At 54.3% G+C, this 26811-nt stretch overlaps 2 protein-coding genes across 2 annotated transcripts in view; both read left to right on the plus strand.

Moving 5' to 3' along the window:
- The first annotated feature begins 12338 nt into the window (after positions 1 to 12338).
- LHX1 (LIM homeobox 1) lies at positions 12339 to 19114 on the plus strand. The gene is made up of 5 exons (XM_039563146.1): positions 12339 to 12609; positions 13925 to 14151; positions 14472 to 14749; positions 15435 to 15600; positions 16031 to 19114. Exons 1-5 carry the CDS (start codon positions 12440 to 12442, stop codon positions 16408 to 16410), a joined length of 1221 nt encoding a protein of 406 aa, XP_039419080.1. The 5' UTR covers positions 12339 to 12439; the 3' UTR covers positions 16411 to 19114.
- A 6691-nt stretch (positions 19115 to 25805) lies between these two features.
- The window catches only part of AATF (apoptosis antagonizing transcription factor), a 39061-nt gene continuing 38055 nt past the window's right edge, over positions 25806 to 26811 (plus strand). Inside the window, exon 1 of the mRNA XM_039562971.1 lies at positions 25806 to 25912. Within this exon, the coding sequence (XP_039418905.1) occupies positions 25828 to 25912 (85 nt within the window). The 5' untranslated portion in view covers positions 25806 to 25827. The remainder of the gene's footprint in view (positions 25913 to 26811) is intronic.

Consider the following 26811-nt stretch of genomic DNA (forward strand, 5'->3'; position numbering starts at 1 on the left):
CAGATAATTCCATGGATTTGGATGTGACAGACCCCCTGGAACAAGGCTGGGTTGGCAGGAAGGAGTGAAAAACCCAGGCAAAAGCAACTGGCAGGCTCAGGTTTGGGGTTCTGGTTCAGCCCCACATCCCAGTGGTTCCCAGTTCCTTGCTCATCCCTCTCCTTTTTTCCTTACAACTCCCACCCTGGAGGAAACTCTTGGGGATGAAAAGAGAGAGGGAAGGAAAAATAACAAACTATGAAAGTGATGGGGAAAGATTGCTCTCCTGTTTCCTCTAAACCAATAAAATGTCAAGGAAAAACTTTCACTCAGATTTTTCCAGTATTTTTCAGTGGCATGTATGTTTCCTTGGAGAAATTTCAGGTCATTCTGTGACTAAATAGTGAGTCTGCTTATTATTCTGCCTGGTGCTCCAGGACTTCTGGTTTTTATTATTTTTTTAAGTGAAAACAACTGGAAAGAGAGAGAGGAAATCTCTTTGACACTAAAACCAAATAGCCTGGGAAAAAAACCAAACCTCTTAGTTGGTCATTTTGAATTGTAAAATGACCGATACCAACCTTCATCATTCCGAAGTGGTGCTGTGGGCCAGAGGCCGCTCTGCCTGGTGGCTCCTGACGGGATGGGCTTGTGGCACTTCCCACCCCCGGTGTCACCCCCTTCATCCCAAGAAACGCCGGCAGTTTGTGGCCGGGCTGCCGCATCTCTCACCTCCCGTGCTCGGCAAACGCGGGGCTCGGCGAGAGGTTAAATTCAGGTCAGCCCTGGGCGCTCGCACGTCCCCGGGAGCATCCCTTGGGAAGCCGCGGGGATGCCGCGCCCGCCGGCTCCGCAGTCAAGGTGAGAGGGGCGGGCACGGGCCCCGGGCCGGGAATGTTCCCAGATCCCCCCGAGCTTCCTGCGCCGGCCCCTCCAAACAAACAGAGCCTGTGGAGAGAGATGGATGGTAAACAACTGCGCCTTTGAAGGGTGACAATGGAATAAATCACCCCGGTGCTCTGCCGGCGCTCGGGATAGCGCCGTTATCCCAAAGAACTCTCGGGAACGCCTCCCGTCGTGCCAGGGCAGGGGGTGGGGGCTGCCCTGGGGGGCTGCATGCGGGGCTGTTCCCTCCTACAGGGCACAGGGTTGTGCTGATGGTCACCTTTGGCCAGTGGCCACCTGTGTGTGACACCCACTGAGCTCCCCCAAACGCCTCCTTGGCTCCCCAGCCCGGAGCCCCCAGTGCAGAGACACCCGCGGGCAGCTTTCCCTGGAATTCAAGAAATCTGGGAGCAGGGTTGTAGCCCCTTCCAAGGGGTTATTCGAGGATGGGGTGGATTTCTCCTCCTGGCTTTGGCCCTCTCTACTGGGCCGTGTGGTCCTTCCCCAGCCCCAAAGCTCCAGTGGGTTCCAGGCTCCTGCTTTGCAGCATCACAGAACATCCTGAGCCGGAAGGGATCCATGGGGACAATCGAATCCAGCTCCCAGTATTTGCTTCAGGATGGCGGGGTTGGTTGGGTTTGCCCCTGTAAATTCACAGCCCAAGGCTGAGATGGTTTCAGCTGAGAATGGGCACAGCCCTTTGTTTTCAATAAACCCCCAGGAAATGGAGCTGCCTGCCCTGCTGCTCCGGGTACGGGATTCCCAACTTTTCTCTAGACCTGGGTGGGGACAGGAGGATGGAGAAGCACATGAGGAGGAGGAGAGGCATGGTGGGGCACAGGTTTCAACGAGGACTTCCCAGCCCCTGGGCATAAAGTTCAGCAGGTGCTTAAAAGCTTGGTCCTGGGCCATAGAAATTGGATGTTTTTCCATTTTGACTTGAAAAACAGGGATCTGGCCACTGACTCCTGTGGGTTTAGGGCCAGGGGGCTCCATGCCTTGCACGGTCTTTCCCATAACAAAGGAGAAGGCAAAGAAAAGGAAAGGAAGGGAGACAAAATGTGGAAAGAAATGAGGAATGGTGAGATGAAGTTGTGCTCATTCAGCTCTCTCGGATGCCCAGATCTCTGTCATTAATATTAAGCAATGCCTGACAATACCACTCTGCATTTTCCAAAAGAATAACTATCAGCCTGGTAAACAAACCCGGGACGCACAAAATTCCGCAGGATGTCTCATCTACAGAGGCTTTATGATAAATGTAACAAGGCAACAGCCAGGAAAAAAAAATTATTAAAAAAAAAAATTAAAATGTAGAGAATTGACATTTGGAATTGAGCTGGGATGTGCACCGGGAACGCCGGAGTCTTATCGACAAGGGGGGGCACCTGCAGCCCTTTCCTAAACCCCAACCATCCAGGCTCATTTATATGCAGTTATTCACGTGTGCAGTAAATTCCAATTATGTTTACAGATGTCTGCTTAACATTTATGGAAAAGGAACCTCAGCATGGCTGAAATATCCTTATAAGGGTTTGGACTGGGCTCTCTTTTTTTTTCTTTTTTTTTTTTTTTTTTACCGTCACCAATTTAATTATATTTTGCAGATTTATAAAAAAAATAAATTCCAGCTGAGCTCTCTGATAGAAGGTTTAACATCTAATGCATATATTTCGTTGTATGACCATTTCAGAGTTGTTCCAGCTGTAATTTTTTTGTTTCCATATTAACTCAGGAGTTTTGTTGGTTTTTTAGACGCACAAAAAAAGCAGCAACACATCAGGGCAGTGAAAGATGAGCAGGTCTTCATGTGGCTTCCTGCTGTAGGTTATTTTTATTCTTTATCTTGGAATTTCTTCCCTGCCCAGGGACCCCTTCACCTGGGCAGGTCCCACACTGAGCACTCCCCTCCAAAGGTGCAGTTCCCAGTTCGAGTGGTAATGTGCATTTCCTGATTCTCACAGTAACAGGAAAAATGTGAATTTTCAAGTTACAGGGGATTTTCCCCCTTTCCTGCCCTGGGTCTGGGCTCGGGGGGTGATGGCTCTGGGAGGACCTGCCTGGCCCAGCCTCACACCCTTCCCTGGCATGAGCTGGACCTCACAGGGGGATTCCCAAGGAAAAGGGTGTTTTCTGCTAATTCCAGAATTCTAAAACTGTTCTTTCCAAATGTTTTTCCTCCTCTTTCTCCCTAAATTCCAAACACTCGTGGATTACTACAGCTTGTGAGTAGCAGCCTGGTTCCACAGATGTGTCCATCTGGGGACAGTGCACGTCCAGATGGGCACCAAGCACTGGCACAGCCCTGGGGTGTCCAAGACAGGGGTTTCCACAAAAAACTGAAGGGTCTGGCTGCTTTATTGGTGCCCACCTCCACCTGCTTCTCCTCTGGAAGGGTGCACAGTCTCCTCCCAGAGCCCTGCAGCAATGTAGGACTCATCCCAGATCCCACCCTGGTGTCCTGGAGGGCACCAGGGCCCCAAACACAGCTGTCCCTGTCCCTGCGCAGTGTTTAAGCATTGCCACAGGCAAAAGCTTTTCCATGGCCGTTTTTAAAGCTGAGCAAGTCAGTATCTGTGGTGTGGAAGTACTTGAATTCAAACAGGGAATGAGGACAGCGTGGTGCTTGGAAATGGCATTTCCCTCCCGTGTGAATCCTCAGCCCTGAGGAATATTAATAGGGGTCTGAAAAGCCACGGTAGGAAATGGCCTTTGCAGAGCACACCAGGCCCTAAAGCATCCCTCAGACACAGCCCTAAAGCATCCCTCAGACACCAGAGTGACCCCACAGCACCTGAGGGCTCTGCCCTCTGCCTCTGCTTGTCCAGGCTGTGGGGGGAGGTGGGCAAGGGAGCCTTTCCCTGTGCTTCCCGGGGCAGGGACACAATCTCCTGCAGGTATGCAGGAAAGATTTGTTTTGAATAGACACCTTATTGATTTTGTGTGAGGGAAGAGCAGGGATTGTGCACAGAGCCCGGAGCTGCTCCCACTGCACCTTGCCGTGTGCACAGACACCACGGGCACAGAGCTGCCGGGAGAGCCACAAAGGGAAAGGAAACACTTCCCTCCGTGAGCTCTGGAGCAGCCGCTCTGGTTTTACAAGAGAAGTGAGAACAGGGACACAACCTTTGGTGTGTGTTTAGGTTGGGGAGTGTGCAGGTGATCCATGACTCGGAGATCCACCAGGGGCTCCCGCAAAGGCCAGGCTGGGATGAGGACAAACGCCCATCCCAGAGGTTAAGGGACCCTTTGGGATGTCCCAGTGCTCCAGAAGGATGTCAGGCCACATCCAAGGGCAGCAGGGCTTGGTATCTGGGGTGCTGTGGGGAGGGCTGTATGTCCCTGTGAGCTCGGCACAGCAGGAGTTACTGAGGGATTGCAGAGAGGGTGAGCGGGAGATGATGCTGTGGGGAGAGAAACGTATTTGATCTGAGGGTGTATGTGGAATAAATACACCGGATTCTAAAAATGAGTTTTGTTTATTAGCACACCCTTAAGGAAATAAATCGTACATCATTAGGAGCGACATCTCCTCAGCAGCCAGCGCCGTTATTATTAATGCATTTATCTAATAACCATGCGAGTTTCTCTCAGCCATTTATTCTGCAATCTTAGAGCCTTTACAAATATTGACTAATTACAGCCACGTAGATTTTATTTCAATGTCTGAAAAAGCCACATTGGTAGGGAATTCTGCAGACTCACAGTTTCTGAGCCTGAAGTTTCTGCTCTCATACGTAGGCGACATCCCAGCTCCTGCAGCTGCTTGTTCTCAGTGGGGATGGTGAAATTTCACAGGCAGGAGGAAGGGACTTGGTGAATCTGCTCACCAGGGTCTGGGGAAACAAGGTTTGCTTGTTTGCAAGGGAAAATCTCCGGTGCCTTCACAGTGATGCTGATTTGGGGGTGGATGCCTTGGCCTCTCCGGAGCCACCTCCACCTGTGGGTAGAGAGAGAGGAGAGGAGCACCGTGGGGCTGGGCTGGCATGGAGCTCCTGGGCCCCAGAGCTCGGTGACACACTCTGAAGAGCCACATGAATGCCAAGGAAGGATTTTATTAGAATAATATTTGTTTTTTAAAGTGCTTCTGAGCATGGAGGGTTGGTCCTTGGTAGTGCCAGCGCATGACTCTGCCCTGCGTGGGGACTTGCCCTGGGGCACAGCGGGGACAGCAGGATCCTCATGGGGATGGAGCTCAACCCCCAGAAAAATTAGCTGGAACTAGTGAAATTACACATTCTAGACCAAAATGATCTGATTTTTCTCATCCTGAACACAGCATACTGATGTATCTCAGGGTAATGGGATTGTGGCTGTGCATGCCACATCCTCGCCGTGGCGTTGAGATGAGCTGTGCGCACGTCAGCCACGCTTGGAGCATCACTCAGGGATGAGGGGAAGGAAACAGAGGCTTTAAATGTGCGTGGGGAGGCACCCAGGAGTCAGGGACTTTGCTGGGCTCGAGCTGCACTAACCCAGCTGCCCAGACTGGTGTGTGGGGAGAAGGAAGGGCAGGCTGGCCAGAGCCTCGGCAGCCTCTCAGAACCTTTAAAATAGAAAATCATATAAATAGGATGTGATCTAGTGGCATAGCAAATGACAGAATCTATAGACAGAAGATTAGTCAGGACTAAGCTGACGGATACAAACAGAGCCAGGAGCTCTGGACTCACCGTCACACCTGTGAGGGGAGTCTGTGGTGCTGTGGTACCTGGCCCAGGTGATGCTGAACCGAGCTCTGTCCCTGCGTCTGCATTTTTCTGGCATAGTCCTGTTCGTCTGGATTTCAGTTCTTTTTCCCAAATGCTCTGCATGACAGTGATGTCAGCTCCAAAAACTGACATTCTGCTGATGACAAAAACCGGTCTGTGTTGAGAATCCTCTTCTGCAGCTACTTGAGAAGGACACGTAAGGCAGCAGCCCTTTCTTATACAGATACGGAAGCCAGTGGCAGTGTTGGGCAGAGAAGCCCGTGTGGTTACTCCTTTCCCAGCAGGAACAGCTGCTCCTGGTGGGAAGGAAGGCACTGTCCACTCTCAGAAAGAGGAGAAACAAGGAATTTGGCCAGAGTCACGCAGCAAATCAGTGGCAGGAGCAGAGGGGAAGGTCTGGGCTCCCACTTCCCTCCGACACTGCCGATGAGCCGCTGCCTCCGCACAGGATCCGTCTGCGTGTCAGAGAGGGGAGATTGACTCTCACTCCCAGGGAAGTTCAGCCACTGTGAAATTAGTAAATTACACAGGCCCACAGAACTTAGGAAAACAATATAATCCTGGGGGTACTGAAATAATTAATTTCCTAATCAAGTACACCTTGCTTTTTAAAATTCGCAAATGGCACTCTGGTCTGATTCCCCATTTCAGCCACCCCAAGGAAGGAATATTTTGGGCAGCAAAGCCAGAGGGGCCCGAGGCAGGGCTGAGTCCCCCCCTGTCACCGCAGGGGCTGCGGGGCACCGGGAAGAAGCAGCCTGAGCACTGCAGTGACCTCAGTGAGGGCTGGGAGATGCTTTTGTGGGAGGCTTTGCTGCGCTCTGGATCCAGCCCACGACCTGGGAGGGAAGAGCCGGAGCCACAGGGCTCCCGCAGAGGTTTTGTGCTGGGTTGTCTCCTGCTCTCGCTGCACCCTTGTTTGCTTTAAATCATTTCAAATGCGGAGGTTGTCAGACAAGACAATTAACATGGGGAAGGGGGAAAGTATTACCATCCATTATTTGCCATAACATGAATTTAAGCCAGGAAGTCAAATGATAAAATATGTGGTGAAAAGTGTTGGTGGTGGGAGTGCCTAAATGAGTAATAGCCCTGGGCTTCTGAGCCTTGAACTTAACGTGCTAAGTAAATCCCCGAGGTCAAAAAGTATGAAAATTGTTGCAGCTTGGGGAGATATATTTTAACTTTGGAAAAGGTCCGTGTAGATCCACTGCCGGGGTCGGGGAGGCAGATGCTGAGCGGCCGCAGCTCCGGGACTTGGACCGATGGTCAGGGGATGGGTGCTTGTTTTGGGGCAAAAAAAAATTTAAAAAATAAATAATAAAATAAAATCAGGCGAGGAGGTTGTGGGGGGCGCGTCTTGGCCGGGCGGGATGAGCCGGGAGCGCTTTGTGCCGCGGGAGCGGCTCAGGCTTGGTCCCAGCGCCGCAGCTCCGCCGGGAGAAGCGATGGGAAGGGCGGCTGCGACCCCCCCGGGATCCCGGCGGAACGGGCCGGGCCGGAGCGGGGCCAGCGGGGCCGGGATCCCGCTCCGCTCCGCCGCGCTCCAACTCTTCCCCTTTAAAACTCCTTCTGCCGCTCGCGCTGACCATGTGGCTGGATTTATGGAGAGAGATGTTTTAGCAGAATCCCCCCGAGTCCCCCATCAGCCCTAAATCCCCAGCCTGCGCTCCCCGGGAGCCCTCCTGACACAGAGCATGCCAAAACAGCTTCGTTTTGCCTATGCATTAGCAATCTATTTTACCTTTTTGACATCTCTCACACATAAAACCGTAAGAGAGAAATAAAATATCTGTCTCTGGGCGAAAATAAAGCTTTGCCTCCCTCCTGATCTATAGGATATAAAATAAAGCCATGGCTTTGATAGTGGCTTTTCCTTAGACCGGAGTTGCTTTTGCACACACGGAGACAATGAAGATGGATGAGTCGGGAGCGGTGCATCCTCCGGGGGTTCGCTTCACCCTCTTTTTTTATAGCCCCCCCTCGCCCCCGCTGTCTCTCCACTTTTCTTTCTTTTCTCTTTTATTCGTCTTTTATCTGCCCTTTAACGAGTGAAGGATCCCGCTCGGCTGTCCACACACCCGCACCCCCGCCGGGCTCCCCCGGAGCCCCCCGCGCTGCCCCGCCGGGCCCCGCTCCCGGCCGGGCTCGGGGACCCCCCGGCCACCACCCGGCCCCTTCCCGACCACTTCCCCGTCAGTCAAAAGCACAGCCGCACACCTCGGATTTGTAATTATTTATTAACTATATTTCCCATAAACAATGCATGAGCTTGGAGTGTAAGCGACAACATTTAGCGACGTGGGAAGAAACCCGGGAGGGCTAATCACGGGGGAGGGGGGGCAGGAAAATAAATAAGGAAAAGGAAAATAAATAGAAAAGAAATAAAAGAAAAGGGAAAGGCGAGCGGAGCCGGGGGGTGACGGTGTGGTGTTTACCCTCAGCATCGACCCGAGTGTGGCAGGATAAACTGGGACCTTCTAATACATAATTTAAAGATCTCTTTCTTCTTCTTCTTCTTTTTTTTTTTTTTTCCCAAGCTCTTTTAAAACAAACCTGGCGATGGATCCTGTCCAGCCGTGGGGTTTATTGCGCGGGGATGTTCTGCAGGCTTAATTACATCTTAACTTCAATATTTGGATAGTGCATTAACCGCATATATATTTAATCAGGCGGAGGCGCTCTTTCTGCGGGGGAAAGTGCTGGGGACGGGGGAGAGGTGTGTCCCCCACTTTTCCTCGGGCTGTCCCCACAGCGTCGCCGGGGTGGCGGGGGGGCTCCGAGATGCCGCCGCGCTTCCCGCCGGGAGAGACGCCCTGTGCCCCGGGCCGCGCTGCACCGGGATGCGGAGGGGTCGGAACCGGAGCTCCGGGCCTCCCCCTGCCCCCGCCCCGTCGGGGAAGCTGCCGGTCACCGGCCCCGCCGCCCGCTCCGAGCCCGGCATCATCCCCGAGCCCGTGCGCGGTCGTTGAGAAAGGTTAAAAAGGAGGGGAAAAAAATCAAATCAAACTAAAAATAAATGGGAAAAAGAGAGAAAAGTGCTGTCGGGGGATGGATGCGGTGGAAAGCCTCTGTCAGTGCGTGGGAGGGAAGTTTTTGCCCGGCTCGGAGGGAGGGAGCGCTGGGGATGCGGGGATGCTCCACAACGCACCGCGGTGTCCCCGGCGAGCGGGCACCGGTACCCCGCAAAGGAGAGAGAAATCCCATTACCGAGCGCAGCGGTGGGGAGAGGGGACGATAAACAGGGTGATGTTTAACTAAAAAGACGGGAACGACACCAATAAAATGCAAATTTAAACTCGCCTGAAAGGGACTTGGGTTTTTTCTTCGGTATTAGATTTAAAATTAATTTGAGTTTGGGTTTATTTGGCCTTTTTTTTTTTTCCTCTTTTTTTTCCCTCTCTCTTTATTTGGGTCTCGTTTACCATTTTACTTACACTCTATTTTTAAAATTTTTTTTTCCTCTTTTAATTTCCCTCCTTTTTCCTTTTTTTTTTTTTTTTTAGTTTTTGAATTTCCCTTTTTTAAACATCTTCTAATTTCCCTGTTTTCTTTCTTTCTTTCTTTCTTTCTTTCTTTCTTTCTTTCCTTTTATACTCTCTTAATGTCCCTCTGTTGCAGCACTGGGGCCGGCCGGGGTTGCTCTGGAACACCCTGGCCAGCTCCCCGCGGGGTTCGGGTGGGCTCGGCCCCGCCTGGGGCGGGGGGCTCGGCCCGGGAACGGACCTGAGCGAATTGCAAAATACAATGAAAAACAAAAAAATCCCTCCCGTCCCAAACACCTGGCCCTATAAGGGGGCGGCACACGGTGCTGCTCCCTCGGGGGACTTTCCCCCGCCCCTCGGGCTCCCGTGGGTGCCCCACGCCGGGACACGCGGGGCACAGGAGGCCGGCCGGGGTAGGCCGGGGGTGGTGGGGTTTGATTTTTCGGATTCTGCTGGAGACAAGGGCGGGCATTTTGGCCTCTCAAACGCCTGCTCTGGGTCGGGGTCCCCGCTGGGGGGGGGGTGAGGCGGAGGGGGGCACGCCACCGTCCCCACTGCCCCCTCTGTCTGCGCCGCCTCCTCTCCCGAGCGGGGCTTTGGGGGGTTCGCCTGGGTCGGGGCGGGCGGACAGAGCCCCGCCGGGAGCCGCAGCGCTGCGGGGGCACCCCGGACCCCCGCGGGGAGGGGGTGGGCACGGCCTGCGGCCCCCGGGGAGCAGGGGAGAACCAGATGCTTTCGCTAACGCCTGGGAAAGGAGAAGAAAAAAATCGCTGTGAAAAACTGGTGCTTGATGGACACGAGATGCTCATCTCCTTCCCCTCATTCATCCCCACCGACACATGTCACCGGGGGCCGCGGGGAGCGCTCCCCTGACGGCAGCCCGCAGCTGTCGCCTTCCCGGGCGGCAGAGCGGGGCCGCCCGCCCGCGCCGGCCCCGCGGCTCCGCATGAGAGCGGCCCATGTGCGGGGGCACCGGGCGGGGCGGGCCCGGGGCTCCATTGATCCCCGCCAGCGGCGGCCAAGCGAACCGACAGCTGCGCGGGGGAGCCCCGACGGGGGGGAAGGATGATAGCGCGGACGGAGCCCCGGGGCTTTTAAACACCCGCAGGAGCTCCGAGGCGATGTCTTGGCCCGAGGACAGCTCTGGAATTGGCTCTCCCGGCCCGGATGGGCTCTGCATCCCCGCCGGTCCCGGCTGGCCCCCGCGGGGAGCGGCGGGCAGGGCGCGGAGAGGGTTTGTTGCCTTCCTTTTCCTTTCTGTCTTCCAATTGATGCCTTCCCCGCTTTTTTGTTTGTTCCCCCCCCCAAGGACGAGGAAAACAGACGTGAAAGAGAGCGGGGGCAGTGGGTTCGGGCGGGGGATGCTACGGGCTTTGGGGCGGGCCTCCGCCACTCCCGCGCCCAGCCCCGGCTCTCGGTCGTGTGTGCAACCCCGGGCACGCTCGGACCCTTCCATCCGCCGTTCCCCTCCTAATTCCCCGCCCGGGCTCAGCCCGCTGGGACGGGGAGGGGGACGGGCTCCGGGGCCGGGAGGGGCCGGGCCAGGCAGTGACACCTCCCCGGAGCGGTGGCTCCCGACGGGCAGCAACGCACCAAGGAAAGAGAGACCTCGTCCCTCCACACCGCCCCGGTACCAACCAGCCCCTGGAAGGTAAAAGCGAATTAATTTTTATTTACCAAAAAAGAAAAAAAAATATAGAAGGTACATGCCGGTGGCCGGTGCTCCTCGGCCCCGGACGAGCGCCGGTAACGGAACCGCCGCGAAGTTACCGGCGCCTCCGCTGTGCCCTCAGCGGTCGGCCGGCCCCGGGCCCGCCGCCCCCTCCCCACAGGCACGGCCCCGCCGGAGCGTCCCGAGCCGCAGTCCCGGCCCCGCCGCACCGCTCCTCCCGGGAAAAGCGGCCCGCCTCGGAGTGAGTTCTCCTCGACTCCGCGCCCGCGGAGACCCCCTCCTTTTGCCGCGGGGGAATCCACGCTGAAGCGGGGCCTCGTTTTTTGCCGGTCCCCAGCGAGGCGCTCCGCCGGCCGGCGGCGGCACCGGGTCCCTCTAACGGATCCGTGACCCTGCGGGGGTGCCAGACCCCATCGAGCGGCCGCGTCTCCTCGTGCCCACCGTCCCCGCGTCCGTGCTCCCACACACCTACCGCTGCATGGCGTTCGGGGGGCCGGGCCGCTCGCTCGGTGTGCCGCTCGGTCGCTCGCTCGGCGGGCCGGCCGGCGCGGCGCGGGCGGAGGCGGCGGCGGTGCCCCGGCGGCTCTATAAAGGGGCGGACGCCCCGTCCGGCGGCGGCGCGGCGGGCGCGGGGGGCGGCGCGCGGCGGCGCGGATTGGCCGCGGCGGGCGGTGACGTGGGCGCGCGGTGCATAAGGCTGCGGCGGCGGCGGCGCCGGGATCATGCAGAGCCCCTGCGCGGCCGGACGGCGGGGCCGCCCCTCTGCCCCGCGCCCTCCGCCCGGCCCGCCCGGCCCGGGCCCTGCGCTCCGCCACCGCCGGGCCATGCCACGCCGCGCCCGCTCGGCGGGGACACGGGCGGCCGCCGCGGGTAGCGATGTGCGGCGGTAGGTAGGACGGACGGACGGACAGGCGGACAGACGGACACAGCCGGGCGCAACGGTGCCGCCGAGACGTCGAGGGAGAGAGAGAGAGAGAGAGAGACGAGAGTGAGCGGCGGAGCGAGGAGCGGCGGAGCGTGTCCCCGTCCCCGCGTGTCCCCATCCCCGCGTCAGGACGCGCAGGGCGATGTCGCCGCGGCAGCAGCCACAGCCCGTCTGACCGCCGCCGCCTCTCCATGTCCCGGCTCGTTATTTATTGTTGTTATTATTATTATTGTTATTATATTTTTTCCTCCTTTGATTTCTCATTGGGAAAAGCACTTTGACTCCTGACTGCTCTACCTCAGACCTTAGAAAAACTCACCACGCTCGCTTTTTGGCGGTTTTATTTTTAATTTTTTTAATTTTTATTTTTCTGAGCGCCGATCTTTATAGCCGTTATTGTTCTATTGTTACTATTATTATTACTATTATTATTATTATTATTATCCGTGTGGTTGGTAGCGGCCGGGATCCTGCGGCTGTGTCGAAGCGCTGGGCAGCGGGGGTTTCTCCTGTGTACCCCTCCTAGGACACTCGAACGAAGATTTTTCTTCTTCCTCCTCTTCTTTTTCTTCTCCTTCACTTCTCCAAGGCTTTTAAAACACACATACACAAAAACAAGAAAAAAAGAGAGAGAAAAAAAACAAAACAAAAAACAAACCTACGCCGGTGTTATCGTCTTTTTGAAAAAAAAAAAAAAAAAAAAAAAGAGAATTGTTGTTTTTATTTTTTTTTTCTCTGACACCTGGGAAACCGCTGCCCCCCTCAGAACTAACCAAAGACAATGGTTCACTGTGCAGGCTGCAAAAGGCCGATCTTGGACCGGTTTTTGTTGAATGTACTGGACAGGGCTTGGCATGTGAAGTGTGTTCAGTGCTGTGAATGTAAATGCAATTTGACAGAGAAATGCTTTTCGCGAGAAGGCAAGCTTTACTGCAAAAACGACTTCTTTCGGTGAGTACCGGCCTCCGCCTGCCCCCGCCGCTCCTCTCGATTCGTTTTTCACCCCCATTTTTTTCCCCTTTATTTTTGCTGGTTTCCCCCTTTCCCAGCGGGAACCACAAGCGCCTCTTCCCTCCCCGTGACACGCGAACATCTCAAATCGCGGTTGTTTCTCCCGGTGCTCTCGAGGACGGGGGACGACGGGCGGGGGTCGGGCCCGGGGACGGGCCCATTGATGCCGCCGCTTTCCGCGTCCCCCGGCCGAGCTCGAGTTGCCCAAAGTTCCTTCCAAACTATCGACCGGCGGGGCGGTGCGGGCCGGGGGGAGCACGGGCACCGTCCCGGGGCCCGGTGCTGCAGAGGGGGTGACCCCGCCGGAGCTTTCCGCGGCCGCGGCGCTGCCCGGGCCGGAGCCCGGAGTTGTTCCCGGTGTCGCCCGGAGGGGAAGGCCCAGTGCGGGCGCTCCGCGGGCCCAGAGCATCCCGACCTCCCGAGCCAGGCCGCCCCGAGGGCAGCGACCCTTCGCCGGTGGATGGACGGATGGATGGATGGAGAGGGAGGCGGGGAGCGACGCTCGCTCGCCGCCGCTTCTCCCGCGCATCCCGGCCGGCTGCGGTGCCGCATCAATCCGGGCTCGGAGCGGCCGCGGTGCCGCTGCCCGGCTGGGGCCCGCCGCTGGACACCGGCGCTAAGGCAAGGACCGGCTCGGGGCCGGGGTGGCCCGCGGAGCCCCCGCCGCACACCGGCACAAACCCCGGCCCGGCCCGGCGCAGTGGAGCGCGGCCCCGAGCCCCCGCCCGCCGCTTCTCTCTGGGCGTGGGGACCGGCACTGCCCCGAGCCCCGCCGGTTCTCCCCGGGAATGGGCCCGGCCCTGCCCCCGGTCCCGGTTCCGAGAGCCCCGCGGGGGCACAGGAGGCCTCCGGCCCCCGCTGTACCCCGGCTCCCCGCTCCGGCCTTGCCCACACCGGCGGCTCCTCCGGCCGGAGCGTGACCGCGGCCGGTACCGAGATACAGAACGTGCAGAATTTCTGCGTGCTGTTTGTTAGAGCATCCTTAGCGTAGGTATCGGGGCGCGGGGACACCCGGACAGCGCAGCCCCGGCGCTCAGCGATCCCGAGCACAGCCCCGCGCCCGCTGCCCAGGCCGCATTTGATTTTTATTTTTAAAAGACATAATGTCGGGAAGAGAGAGCGTTCTGCGGGGATGCTGTATTTTATTTAATCCCGTTTTGCATGGCCGAGCAGGGTGTGTGGAGGCCGCGGCTCGGGGCGCGGGGCCCGCGGTCGGTGTGGTGCTGCTGAGCCGCTGCCCGGCCTCTCTCCGCAGGTGTTTCGGGACCAAGTGCGCGGGTTGTGCCCAGGGCATCTCCCCCAGCGACCTGGTCCGCAGGGCGCGGAGCAAAGTGTTCCACTTGAACTGTTTTACGTGTATGATGTGTAACAAGCAACTCTCCACCGGCGAGGAGCTCTACATCATAGACGAGAACAAGTTTGTCTGCAAAGAAGATTACCTAAATAACAGCAATACTGCCAAAGAAAACAGCCTGCATTCAGGTGAGGGAGCGCGGCCGGGGCGATGAGGGCGGGGATGCGTTCAGCACCGGCTGCTCCTTGGGATGAGATGCTCCTTTCCTCCTTTCTTCTCCTCTTTCTCCTGTCTTCTCCTTTCTCCTCTCGCTTGTCTGCTTCCTTCTCTCCTCTCCCTTCATTCTCCTATCCCTTTCTTTTCCTCTCCTTCTTTTCTCCTTTTTTTTCCCCCCTTCTTCTTTTTCTCTTCTCCCTTCTCTCTCCTCTCCCTCGATCCTACCGCTGCCCGTCCCTCGCGGTCAGTATTTCCCCCCCGGCCGAGTGTGACCCGGTTTGTTCTCCCTCAGCCACCACCGGCAGTGACCCCAGCCTGTCCCCCGACTCTCAAGACCCCTCCCAGGACGACGCCAAGGACTCGGAAAGCGCCAACGTGTCCGACAAGGAGACGGGGAGCAACGAAAACGACGACCAGAACTTGGGGGCCAAGCGGCGGGGACCCCGCACCACCATCAAAGCCAAACAGCTAGAGACTCTGAAAGCCGCCTTCGCGGCCACCCCAAAACCCACCCGGCACATCAGGGAGCAGCTGGCACAGGAGACCGGCCTCAACATGCGGGTCATCCAGGTATGCTGCCTCGGGGCACCGGGCACGGCTCCGGGGGATGCGGGGGCAAGAAGGGGCCGGTGCCCGGTACCCTCCGCACTGCGGGGCCCTGGAAGCCCCTCCGGCCTTTGAAATCGTTATTCCCGAGGCATCCCGGCAGCTTCCGATGCTTCCCAGTGCTTCCCCAGCCCCGGCCGGTCGGCGGGGACAGAGCCGCGGGTTTATGCGCAAAAGTCCTAAAGAAGCTGCAAATAGTATCGAAATTAATAACCAGAAATGTGAGGGGTTAATGGGTAAATAAGAATGACAACGCGCTGGAATTATTAAAAGGTTTATAAACCCGCAGCGCTGGGGTAATGGGGGGTTAAAGGACCATTAAAGACGAGGTTAGATTGGAGAAGCTCAGTGTGAGGGTAATTAGCAGTAATCTTGTCAGGGTAATAAGAATTAACTCAATCATTCTTGACCTGCAGCCGGCGGGGAGCGGGGCCGCCGTCACGCGTGGGTTCGGTCGCGTTTGGAACGCGAAGGAGCGCGGCTCGGGGCGCACCGGGCCGGAGAGACCGGGAAAGGGGAAAAGCGCAGCCCCGGGACGGGGATGGAGATGGGATGGAGGGGAAGGGGGCGGCGGCGGCGGCGCGTCCCGGGCTCCCGTGAGCGGCACCCGCGGCTCCCGTGACCGGCGCCTCTCCCGCCGCCCCGCCAGGTCTGGTTCCAGAACCGGCGCTCCAAGGAGCGGCGGATGAAGCAGCTGAGCGCGCTGGGCGCCCGGCGACACGCGTTCTTCCGCAGCCCGCGCAGGATGCGGCCGCTCGTGGACCGGCTGGAGCCCGGCGAGCTCATCCCCAACGGGCCCTTCTCCTTCTACGGAGGTGGGTACCGCACCCCCCCCGCGCCCCCTCGCTCCGTGCCGGGATGCGGGGACACCCGCGGGGCCGCGCCGGGCTCCTGGCTCGGCTCCGGGCGCCTCTGGCCGCCGTCCCGGGGCCGTCCCGCCCGGTTCCCCGCCGCCCATCGTGGGGCTCCCCGCACCCCGGGGCCGGCGGGATCCCGGCGTTCTCCCGCTGTTCCCCCGGTGCTTTCGGCAGTGCCGGTTTGTGTCGGTGCCCCCGCTGCTCTGCGGGAAGGCGGTCCCGGGGCTGCCGGAGCCCGGCCGGCCCGGTCACACGTTTCCCCCTCGGGTTCGTGGGTGACACCCCGAGCCCCCGCCGCAGCCGCGCCGCCCTGGGAGCGCTCCCGTGTCGTCCCCACTCGGGTACCTGCCCGTATGTTACCTTCCCTCTGTCTTTCCTTGTCCACCAGATTATCAGAGCGAGTATTACGGCCCTGGAAGCAATTACGATTTCTTCCCGCAAGGACCGCCTTCGTCTCAAGCGCAGACCCCCGTGGATCTCCCGTTCGTGCCCTCCTCGGGGCCGTCAGGGACCCCGCTGGGGGCCATGGACCACCCCCTGCCCGGACATCACCCCTCGAGTGAGGCTCAGCGCTTCACTGACATCATGTCGCACCCCCCGGGAGACTCGCCCAGCCCCGAACCCAACCTGCCCGGGTCCTTGCACTCCATGTCCGCAGAAGTTTTTGGCCCCAGCCCCCCATTTTCGTCGATATCCGTCAACGGTGGTGCTAACTACGGCAATCACTTGTCCCACCCTCCAGAGATGAACGAAGCAGCTGTGTGGTAGCTTTAAAACAAACTGGGTCTAAGTAAGTGATGATCATCTAGTCTGCTTATTGTTATGGTGTACAGAAATGAAATAATATAACATCTCTCCCGCCCTAAGACAATATTACCTTGGGAACGAACTGAATCCAATCGCTCCAAGGCAAGCTTTGCTCTAGACCAGGACAATCTCCATGTTATGGTTGTATCAAACAAGCGAGGGGACTTTTTTGTACCATTGACAAAGAAACTGGGGAAGCTGTACAGTAAAAGTGCTGCCATTCCGTAGGATGGCGTAAGTTTGATTACCCTGTTGGATGTCATCCTAAGAGCCACAATCCTTAGAAACTTCTCGTTTAAAAAAAAAAAAAAATTAAAAAATAATTGAATGAAGGAAAGGTCAAAGAAAAGGGGAAAAAAAGCTTCAAGAACTCTCTATAGCGTTCCCGGTTAAGGATGGTTCTGGCATTATGAATCTGTTTGTTCATTTTTGTCTCTCAGAAAGTTCGACAACAAGAAACTCTTTTTAGCTTCAGCCATTTCAGCCTGCTGGCGATCAGGTGGGACAACTTTTCCTTTTTCCTTTCTTTTTTTCTTTTCTCTTTTGTTTCAGTTGTTTTGTTGTGGTTGTTTTGTTGTTTTTCTTTTTCCAAAAATAGCAAATACTAAATGTTAAGCCCTCAGCACCAACTCTTCTACCTTCACAAAGCTACACGTACAAAACCTCCTCATCATAGCAAAGGTCACCACCCAGACCTCTAACGAAAATGACTTGAAAAAACAAACAAACAAACAAAAAGTATTCTACCTTCACAGAGAGAGAAAAGCTAAACAAAAAGACTCTATTGAACTAAAAACAGTCAACTGTTTACGTCTAATGTTAAATTCAGGAGCTCAATGTTTTACTAATAAATCCTGTTTTAGAAAAACCTCTTGTTCAAAAGCAAAAGATTTTGAGCAGCCAACCAAAATAGTTCATTTTCTTTTCTGTAGATGTTCTAACAGATTGCAGGGCTTGTGGTTCACTGTGCTAGTTTGTAAAAGGTGTTGTTTACAGAAGGCAAAGAAAAAAAACCCACAAAACCCAGACAGTTGCCAAATAAAGTAAATATATAGCACAAATACTGTAAGGTGCTTTGCACCAGCAACCCGAGAAGGTGTTTAAAAAGTGTTACAAGGTTAAAAAAAAAAAAGACAAACAAACATCTTTGCTAATTTTTAGTCCTGTTGAACATTCATGGAATTGTTAATATGACTTATATAGACCCACACAAGTTTTATTTTTGTGTCTTTAAAATAAAAGTCCAAAATATTTAAATTTTATGGTCAAATATGCAGTCAACAGCTGCTACTTTTTTCTTTATATATTAAATTTCTCATATGTCTTTTATTGTTCTAATGAACCTAAGCTTGTGTGACCTCCAGTGCATATTAGACCATTCACTGTATGAAAGAAAACATGTTGGATAAAATTTGTGCGTTTTTAATAAAATTAGAAAATCTGATGTTTAGATAACTTGTGTTTCATTTGATGTTTTAAGCAGTTTTTGGAAATTGATTCTCTTGAGTAAAATAGCCCTGAGAAAGAATGATCCACTTTGCTGCTAATCCTGGGGAGCTCTTTTGCTCTGGTAGAATTCTAAGCCCTAGTGTCGATGCAGACAGCGGCCAGAGGCAGCTCCAGCCTTTCTTTCCATCTCCAGGCTCAGTTGTTGAAGTCCAAATACCCTGTTCCGCCATGCTTTAAATTTTAAAATTCAGAAATAATCAAATGATTCAATATCTTTAGTTATTTGTGGTCTGTGTTAAGAAAAAACATTTGAAATGCTGATTTTATGCGTAAACAAAAATGTGTTGTAAATGTAAAATGCTCGCAAGGATATGGTTTGCAGTTGATCCCGTTTTAGTTTATTCTCCAAAGGCAATTTTCCTTTTTTTTTTTTTCTAATTGGATGGTTTGGACACAGCATAACCTCAATGTCCTGAAAGTAATTTGAATCCTTTTTTCTTAGAGCTGAGGCAAAGTCAATGGTTTGGCGGCGTTTGGTCGTTCTGAAGTTCTCTAAAGGGCAGCGGGGGAGAATATTTTGCTTTGCACTCGATACAGCCTCATTCTCTCGGAGAAAAATGAAACAAAAAAATCCTGGAGCCAGATTTCACGTTTTAATTATCAATCATGGCAGAATCCTGAATATTCAGTTCTTCAAAAGCAAAAGCCTCGCTGATTCCGAGAGGACTTTGACCTGTGTTAGAGGCAAAGAGTCAGGTTCGGTTCTGGAAAGTCTCTGCTTTAAATGTGTTCCACCTGCTGGGTTAATGGAATGGGACGAGCTGTAATTGCATCTCTCCCTTCCTCTCTCGACTCACCGTGGCTTGGGCTGGCTTCTCTTTCATTTGATGGAGACACAGGATTTTATGCTAAACCCCAGACTTCCACATTCCCAGTGACTCCATTATTTCTCTCTTTGGACTGGGGGTGGGAAAAGAACCAACTCCAAATGCTTTAAAGTTGTATAGTTTGTGATTTTCAATGGTGATTTTTGATTTTGTTCACTACCTAATTTCTATGCCCAGCAGAGGGGCCACCTAGATGAAGCAATAGTTCACTTTAAACACAAAATGTCTTATATAATAACAATATAAAGATAAAAACTATCTGCAAGGGGTCTGTTAGTGTTTCTAAAAAATAATTCATGCTTTATTAAATACAGGGGAGACTTCTTAAACTCCTGGACTCCGTGTCTAACTCATTTATTTGCCTTTTGTGCTATTGCCATGTTTTGTTGCTCTGGTTTGCATTTATATAAGTGGAGGAACGGGTGATTTATTTATTCCAAACTTCTACTTATCTGGGAAAGATAAATACTGCTGTTTGTGCTGCTGGGCTGGGCTGCTGCTTTATTGTTGAATCAGTGATTTTAAATGAGGATTTCACCAAATAGGTTTGTTTTGCAGGAAATTTTGGGGGGTTTATTTCTTTCATTTTCTCTTTCTTTCTTTCTTTCTTTCTTTCTTTCTTTCTCTTTCTTTCTCTTTCTTTCTCTCTTTCTCTCTTTCTCTCTCTTTCTCTCTCTTTCTCTCTCTTTCTCTCTCTCTTTCTCTCTCTCTTTCTTTCTCTCTTTCTTTCTCTCTTTCTTCCTTTCTTTCTCTCTTTCTTCCTTTCTTTCTTCCTTTCTTTTAGTAACGAGCTCCTTGTACCGTTTATTCTGTGTTCATTTAGGCAGCTACACGGCTCGGTTTAGGCCAGTGTCAGGCTCGGTTTAGGCCATTGTTAGGCTCAGCTTAGGCCAGTGTTAGGCTCAGTTCAGGTTATAAAAAGGAGAGTTTGTCTTTTTGTGATGCTCCCATCCCTTCCTTGGGGCTTTGCCTGGTTTGGGGGAGCCCAGGAGCCGTTCCCATGGCTGAGGCCGAGCGCGTCCTTCGCTCTGGAGGCCCCAGCCCTGTGGAGATTGGAATTCTGTGCTCCTCAGAGCGAGCTCGGTGCGTCTGAAGCCCCTAATCCAGCAACAATTGCGCAGTCAAAACTCCTTTTGAAAGCATTGTCACGTTGGGTTCTTGTAAGTCCTTGTTTACAAGAGCATTTCCATTGACTCCGGCGGCGTTCCCGGTGAATGGACGGATGGATGGATGGATGGAGGCTGGGGGAGAAGGGCCGGGAGGAATCCCGGGACCCTGGGCTGCCTCTGGCAGGAGCGCGCTCGTTCTCTGAGGCTGAGGCCGAGCAGCACCTGGCTCTGTGTCCATGCAAGGCCTCCCCACGAGCCTTTTGGGAAGTAACTGCTCTCTTTTGATCTCTCCTGCCTTTCCTGCTGCTCTTTCCGTGACCACGGTGCCGTGTCCCAGCAGAGGGGACCCGGGTGATGTCCCTGCCCAGGCCTGGCTGCTCTCCTGGCTCAGCACGGCCGGGAATGCTCAGCCCTGGAAGGTGCCAGGCTGAAGATCTGTGCACAGCCACGAGTCACACCTGCACCAGCCCCTCGGAAAAGGGTTCCAGGCACATCCTGTGAGTATTACCCGCGCTGAGCTGCTCTGTGGGAAGGGGATTTGTGCAGGTTGATCAAAGTGTCTGTAAAATGCCGCGAGTTTCCAGCAGCCAAACTCCCGCTTTTGGCCCAAACCACCCCACGCTGTCCCCACCGAGGCTCCTCTCTGCCCATTCCCTCCCTCCCCAGGCCCTGCTGGGATCTGTTTGCTCCGGCCTTTGCTTGGGGATGGAAAGGGATTCGGGAAGGTCCGTATCCCAGGAGTAAGGATGGACTTAAATGATGATTTGTAGACCAATGATGTGTGATATTTTAATGCCTGCACGCTGGTGCTGAGCCATGGGTACAGGATACAAATGGATAAATAAATATAATTTTAAAATATCAGTGGTGATTTCCGTACTTTTGCCATCCTAGGAAGTGGCAGATATTGCAGTGTCCTCTCAGGAATGGTTCCTTTTGCCATAGGCTGGATTTTCTATCTGGAATAACTGTGTTGTCTTTAAGCTTTGCATGCTCTTACAATACGAAATAGAAGAATTTGCAATCTCCCTTTCTGTTCCTACCCCTAATAGAAAAATTCACATTTACTAAGTTTATCTATTGATACATATCCTTCTGTGCTGGTGAGCTGGGAACAAGGAACTGTGATGCTGGAGCAGGTTTTGGAAGGTCCTTTCTTTGTGTCTGCCACGGCACTGGGCTGCTCAGCATTCCTCATGCCAACAAAACACCCAGGAAGTTTAAATGAAATTAGTGGGTCCGTTAAAATATATTTTGGTTACGAATCCTTGTGGGATGTGTTTATTCGCCCATAGTACTCATGGTGGTTTAGCTACAGAGCATGGGCTCGTGCTTGGAAAGCAGAGTTTGCTGTGGCCTGGAGAGCTGTACACTCAGGAAATGCAGAATTGTAATGCAGGAATTGGAGAGGAAATGTGGCCTTGTGGTGAGGTGGCCTCCAGATTCCTAAATCCATGCCCCTGGGGTTGCTGGAAATGCGGTTGTGGGATGTTCTTGGGGTGCTCTTAGGGTGTCCCTGCAGGGCTGTTCCCCTTGGCACACGGGATCACTGTTGGGGATGCAGTTGTTGTTTTTGTTGGCATCTCATGGGTTTGTTCTGGGAGCATCCCCTGGTGACACTGCTGGGACAAGGGGCTGACCAGGCTCTCTTACACCTCCTGCTCCAGGATGTCACCAAACTCAGGGGCAGCTCTGCCTTGTGCCATTTGGGCACTGTTCACAGTTCAGAAATTTTAAGAATTAGGGACATTTTTCCTGCTTGGTTCTACTACAATCTCCCTTCCTGAGGAATCTGACCCTGCACAGAGGCTGCTGGCATCCCACGTGGTTTGGGAGGAAATCCTTGGCTCTGCTCAGCCAGGAGCCCAGGGCTGCAGGGCAGGGCTGGCCTGGGTCTGCCACAAACTCCCTGGCCAGTGTGGGAATTGTCACACAGCACAGACTGGAACCTGGGCTGGAAAACACCCCCTGGCTTCCTCAGACCCGGAGTGAGAGGCATTCCCAGGGGCTGTGAGGGATTTCTGGGAGTGAAGCCCCTGGGAGAGGCTGCCTTGCACACTTCCCTTGTGCCTGTCTCTGTGTTGGCATGGCTGTGCACAGGAGAGCACGCGTGTGGTTTCCTTGAAAATCAGACATTTTGCTCCTTCTAAAACCAGTTTTTGTCTAGTTTTTAAATTGCCTTTGGGTGGCCTTTAAAATTCTTATCTGCTGGAAGCATCTTTAGGCTGTGCACCTCTTCAGACACACTCTGTTCCTTCTATTTTTCAACGTAGGAAGCATTAAAGGTTGATAAAATCTTTAAAACAATTGTGTTTTTTGAATGAGGGCTGGGTTAGGAACAGCAGAAGTACTCAAGTAAATAAAAGCACAGAAGAAAAATACCAATAAATATTTATAAGGAGAGTTTTTTATGTACATAATCTAAATTTTATGTAATTTGTTTCAGTGGATGGGGTTTGTGTGTGCTCTTTTCTGCTTCCCTCCAGTTTTTTCACTTCTTTTTTCTCTCCTTTTCATGGATAAATTGTGCTGCTGATTTAAAAAGAAAATTTTAACTGAACTGGCATGACTGAAATGGAAAAGGTCAGTTTGGAAAAGGACATTTGCTCGCCCAAGCGTTGGCAAGATCAGCCCCAGCTCGTGGCTATTTTTGGCCAGCACGAGGCCCTCTCTATGTGGGTCAAATTTTGCTGTTGATGAAGCAACTCAATTAAATTCAGCAGAGGTGACTCCAGGGCAGGTAATTCCCGTGGATCTGGCTGGGAATCCCGCTGGAATGGGTGTCTGTGGGGCCGTGGACGGGCTGGGAGTCCCTCGCTGGTGATGCCCGAGAGGCTCTGCGTTTCCACCAGCAGCCTTCATTGCTGTGCTTGGCTGAAGGGACGGCTCTGAGAGATGGATTCCCTTTAATGACCTGTAATTGTACACACACAGGAGGATGACACGGTCCTTCCCTGCCAAAGCTTCCATCCAATCTGACAACTCCCCAAAAGCTGACGAGCTCCATGGATACAGCAGCGAAAGACGCTGAGTGGGAGAGATTGGAAGCCCTTTTCACAGCCCAGCCTGTTCCATGTTCCCTTGTTTATCTGCTCTGGTTTAAGGGCGTTACTCTCATTTTAGCAAACAGGCATGCAAATCAAAAAAGTAAAATTAAGAGGGAAAATGCCAAAGAAATGATGTCAGCGAGGCTGATGGAGTTCCTAAACAGGCCGAGGGTTTCTCTGAACCGACCACAAGGCAGGAAAAGCCTTTCATGAGCACCTTAAATGAAAATGTATCGATACCTTTTTTGTACCAATATTCCCCCACTCGATTCTGAGTCCCAGGCACAGTGGCATGGTTGGAGGGCATGTGAACCAGAAATTAAAACCCAGCCCTGGAGTCTGATTTAATTACCCTGCTAAGTGAAAGGCAGAGGAGAGAGAATAAACAGCAGCAAAGGCGACTCTGTGGGTGAAATATTTTAACAATCCCTGACTTTCACAGGCTGCAGTTGGTGTTTGATGTGGCTTTGTATTGACTGCATCTCCTCCTGAAAAATTGTGAATTAACAGGTCCTGTGGCTGTGGGAGTGAGGTTGGGGTGACCCAGTGGTGTGGGGTCCCCCCACATCTGAGCACCGTTTTTGTTTTGCATGGGTGTGAGTGATGGATGTGGGACACGAGAGGGACAGGTGAGCTCTGCCAGGACCCCTCAAGTTTACAGCTGCATGGACGTGGATTTTAATGCATTGCTGGATTTGGGATTTATATGGAGCAATTGTCCCATTAGTCTCAGTGGGTGAAATCCTGATCTCGGTGGCCCGAGTGTCAGAAACGCCGTGACTTCAAGGAGCTCATTTTTTACTCCAAAGGACTAATGCAACTCCACTGTGTATTTTCTATTAATTCTACTGGGTATGTTTTATTTAACCATCACTAAAAGCCTCTCTCCCTTCATTAACAGGGCAATTCATTATTTGTGAGGGTAGAGAACATCCCTTTTTCACTCTAAGAGTGCAGAGGTTTGAAAATGCAATTATGCAGGGGAGTCTTGGCACCAGTTCTTTGGTTGTGTGAGTGGTTAGTTACTCATAAGTAACTGCACAGGTAAGCACTCATTCCTGCTACTTAATTTTCCACGGATTTATTTCTCCAGGCTCCTCCCTTTGTTTATGGTGGCATCTGGGAACAAAATACCAACAGACTCAAAGGGAAAAAAAGAGAAAACCTAGAAGCAAAGCCAGGGAAGACACACTGTGCATGCCTCCTGGTTTATAAGTTTCCTGGTTTTTCAAACCATGTTTTAGTAAATAAAGAAATGAATTATTTTTTAAAAAAAACAGTGTTTAATTTCTCATTGCTGGAGCAGAGGCAAACACCCATCACAGAATGTGCAGAGCATCAGAGCCATCCATCCTGCCGTGATAAAATAAACTACAGAACTGAGCTGGATTTTATGCCGTTGTGTATTTTAAGGTTTTGGGGCTTTTTGCTGCGAAAATGTGCGTTTTCAGTAAATATTGGGTTTTACATCAATCCAGCGGTGTGTTGTCACCAAGGTGCCCAATGTCACCCGGGTTCACGGGGAGGGTCGCAGCGGGTTGAGAAGGGGAGGGCGATGTTTGGGTTTCCAGCCGCCTCCCTCTGGGTGCCTGCCGGGTTTCTCCAGCCCGGGCTGGAGGCGATGGGAATTCCTGATATTCCTCTGCCCTCTGTAGGAGAAGCGCCCGCATGAGCCGTGCTGAGGGACGGCACCGCGCTCCCAGCACAAATCGCCTCCCGCTCGTGTTCGTGGCATTTAAAGGCACGTCGGGGACAGGGAGGACAAGAAGGGGACGAGCATCAGCCTGCTCAGGCTCACAGGGCGCCGCTGGAACCTTCGCAGGTGAAATCCCAACGCCGGTTGTGGAAAGCCCAAATGCGGGAGCCCAGGCTGATCCCTGCTCGTTGTGGGGTCTGGAGCTCAGACCTACATCTGCAACTCGCATTGGAGAGGCCGAGTGGGGCCCCTGCTCCCTTGTAACAAAATCTGTGCCAACCTCGACCGCTGTTCCCCAGTTCCAGGCAATTCTTTGAGTGGTGGGGCCACCTCAGTCCGGAAAGGGGCCGGGAGGGGCGGTCAGGGGGCAAACCCGGAGCGCCGGTCCCTGGGTCACGCCTGCATCGCTTGGCGCTGCTCCTCGGCCAGAGTCGGACCCCAGGAGCAGAAATTCCTGGATGCCCCGTGGCTGGTGTAACTCTGGTGTAACTCTGGAGTAAGGATCCGTCTGTGAGCAAGGACTGAGCTGAGAAGCCAGCTCTGGGATCTCTCTGCTGGGAGAGCGACTCCAGCAGAGGCCACAAAATATTTAACACGGGACGGGGCAAGAATTCATTCGGTTCTGCGCAGCTGGAGAGGCTGAAGAAGTTCGACGTTGACTTAAAGCAAGAGTTGTCATTTCGTGCATTATTAACAGGACTCCGCTGCTGTCCTGCCGTTATCCGGTACCGTGAGACCCCAATTCCCACAGCCCGCAGCTATCGGGAATCCCCCGTTAATGACGGGAGGCCGAGGCGGCGGGCGGGGGGCTCGGGGGGGGTGGTTCTGGGGGAAAATCGCTGTTTGTCACTGTCCCCCCTGGCCGCGCATCCCGGCCCAGACCCCTCCAGGCAAGGGGGGACACTCGCGACGTCCCGGGACACGGCGTCCTGGCTGGGACGCCGCCATCGCTGCCGGCTGGATCGCGGGATCATTCCCGGCTGGGTCCCGGTGTAACCCTGCCATCGTTCCCGGTTGGATCCCTCTGCAACCCCGCGATCCTTCCCGGCTGGGCCCCGGGACCGCTCCCGGTCGGATCCCGGCGGGCCCGGGGCGCACCCCCCGCCCCTCAGGCCCGGCCCCGCCCCTCAGGCCCCGCCCCGGCCCCGCCCCGCAGGTCCCGCCCCGCGCTCCCTCACGCTCCCCCCAAGATGGCGGCGCCCTTGGCGCTGCGGCTGCAGGCGCTGCTCGACCCCCGGCCCGGCCCGCGGGACCCCGAGGACGACGCGGAGGAAGGTGCGGGAGGAGCGGGGGAGGGCGTTTGGCACCGCGGCCGGCGGCGGCGGGACGAGGCCGGCGGGGGCGGCCCGCGCGCTGCCGGAGCGGCCGCACGTGGCGCCGCGGCGGCGGGGGGCGGTCGGGCCCCGGCGCCCCGAGCTGCGGGCGGAGCGCGGCGCTCCCGCTGTGCCCCCGGCCCGGGGGTGACCTCAGGGCTCGGCGCTGTGTCGGGGCTCGGGGTTGCCTCCGCCATCGAGTTCAGCTCGGGGATCGAGCCACCTGTGGGATCAGGGATGTGCCCAGGATCGGGGTTCTCGCAGAGACTGGGGCCGCATCCGGGATCAGGCCTGTGTTAGCATTAGCCTGGCTGGTCTCTGCAGTCTGTGTGAGAGCAATAGTATCTTGTAAGAAACGCCTTAGTAACCACTGAGGAGGTTACCGTGGGCAGCAGAGGCGTTTTCCCATTTTAGTAACCATAATTTTGTTTCAGACTTCGCAGAATCCCAGACTGCTTTGGGTTGGAAGGGGCCTTAGAGCCCATCCAGTGCCACCCTGCCATGGGCAGGGACACCTCCCACTGTCCCAGGCTGCTCCAGCCCCAATGTCCAGCCTGGCCTTGGGCACTGCCAGGGATGGGGCAGCCCCAGCTGCTCTGGGGGGAGATCTTCGTCCTGTGGTGGTGCCAAGACTGAGGATTCCAGGAGATCCCTGGAGTCCCACGGGCCATTCAGCCTCTGCCCCTCCTGCCCAGCCATTCCTTGGTGCCCAGCATTTTGCCATGCTCTGCCAGCTGGAATGACTGCACTTAGAGCAGATTTTGTTGCTTTGGTTATGAGCAGGAGGTTTTTTTGCCCCCCTCAGCCTCAAACAAACACTCCAAGTGAGGCATTAACATTTCCAAACACACATTAAGAGCA

This window comes from Corvus cornix, chromosome 19 (assembly GCF_000738735.6).
Source record: "Corvus cornix cornix isolate S_Up_H32 chromosome 19, ASM73873v5, whole genome shotgun sequence".
Lineage (NCBI taxonomy): Eukaryota > Metazoa > Chordata > Aves > Passeriformes > Corvidae > Corvus > Corvus cornix.

Bases quoted from the DNA above. Each gene is read 5' to 3' on its own strand.
- LHX1 (XM_039563146.1), top strand. From the start codon at position 12,440: ATGGTTCACTGTGCAGGCTGCAAAAGGCCGATCTTGGACCGGTTTTTG. The intron at 14,750-15,434 runs GTATGCTGCCTC...CCGCCCCGCCAG, and splicing joins TCAACATGCGGGTCATCCAG to GTCTGGTTCCAGAACCGGCG. The intron at 15,601-16,030 runs GTGGGTACCGCA...CTTGTCCACCAG, and splicing joins GCCCTTCTCCTTCTACGGAG to ATTATCAGAGCGAGTATTAC.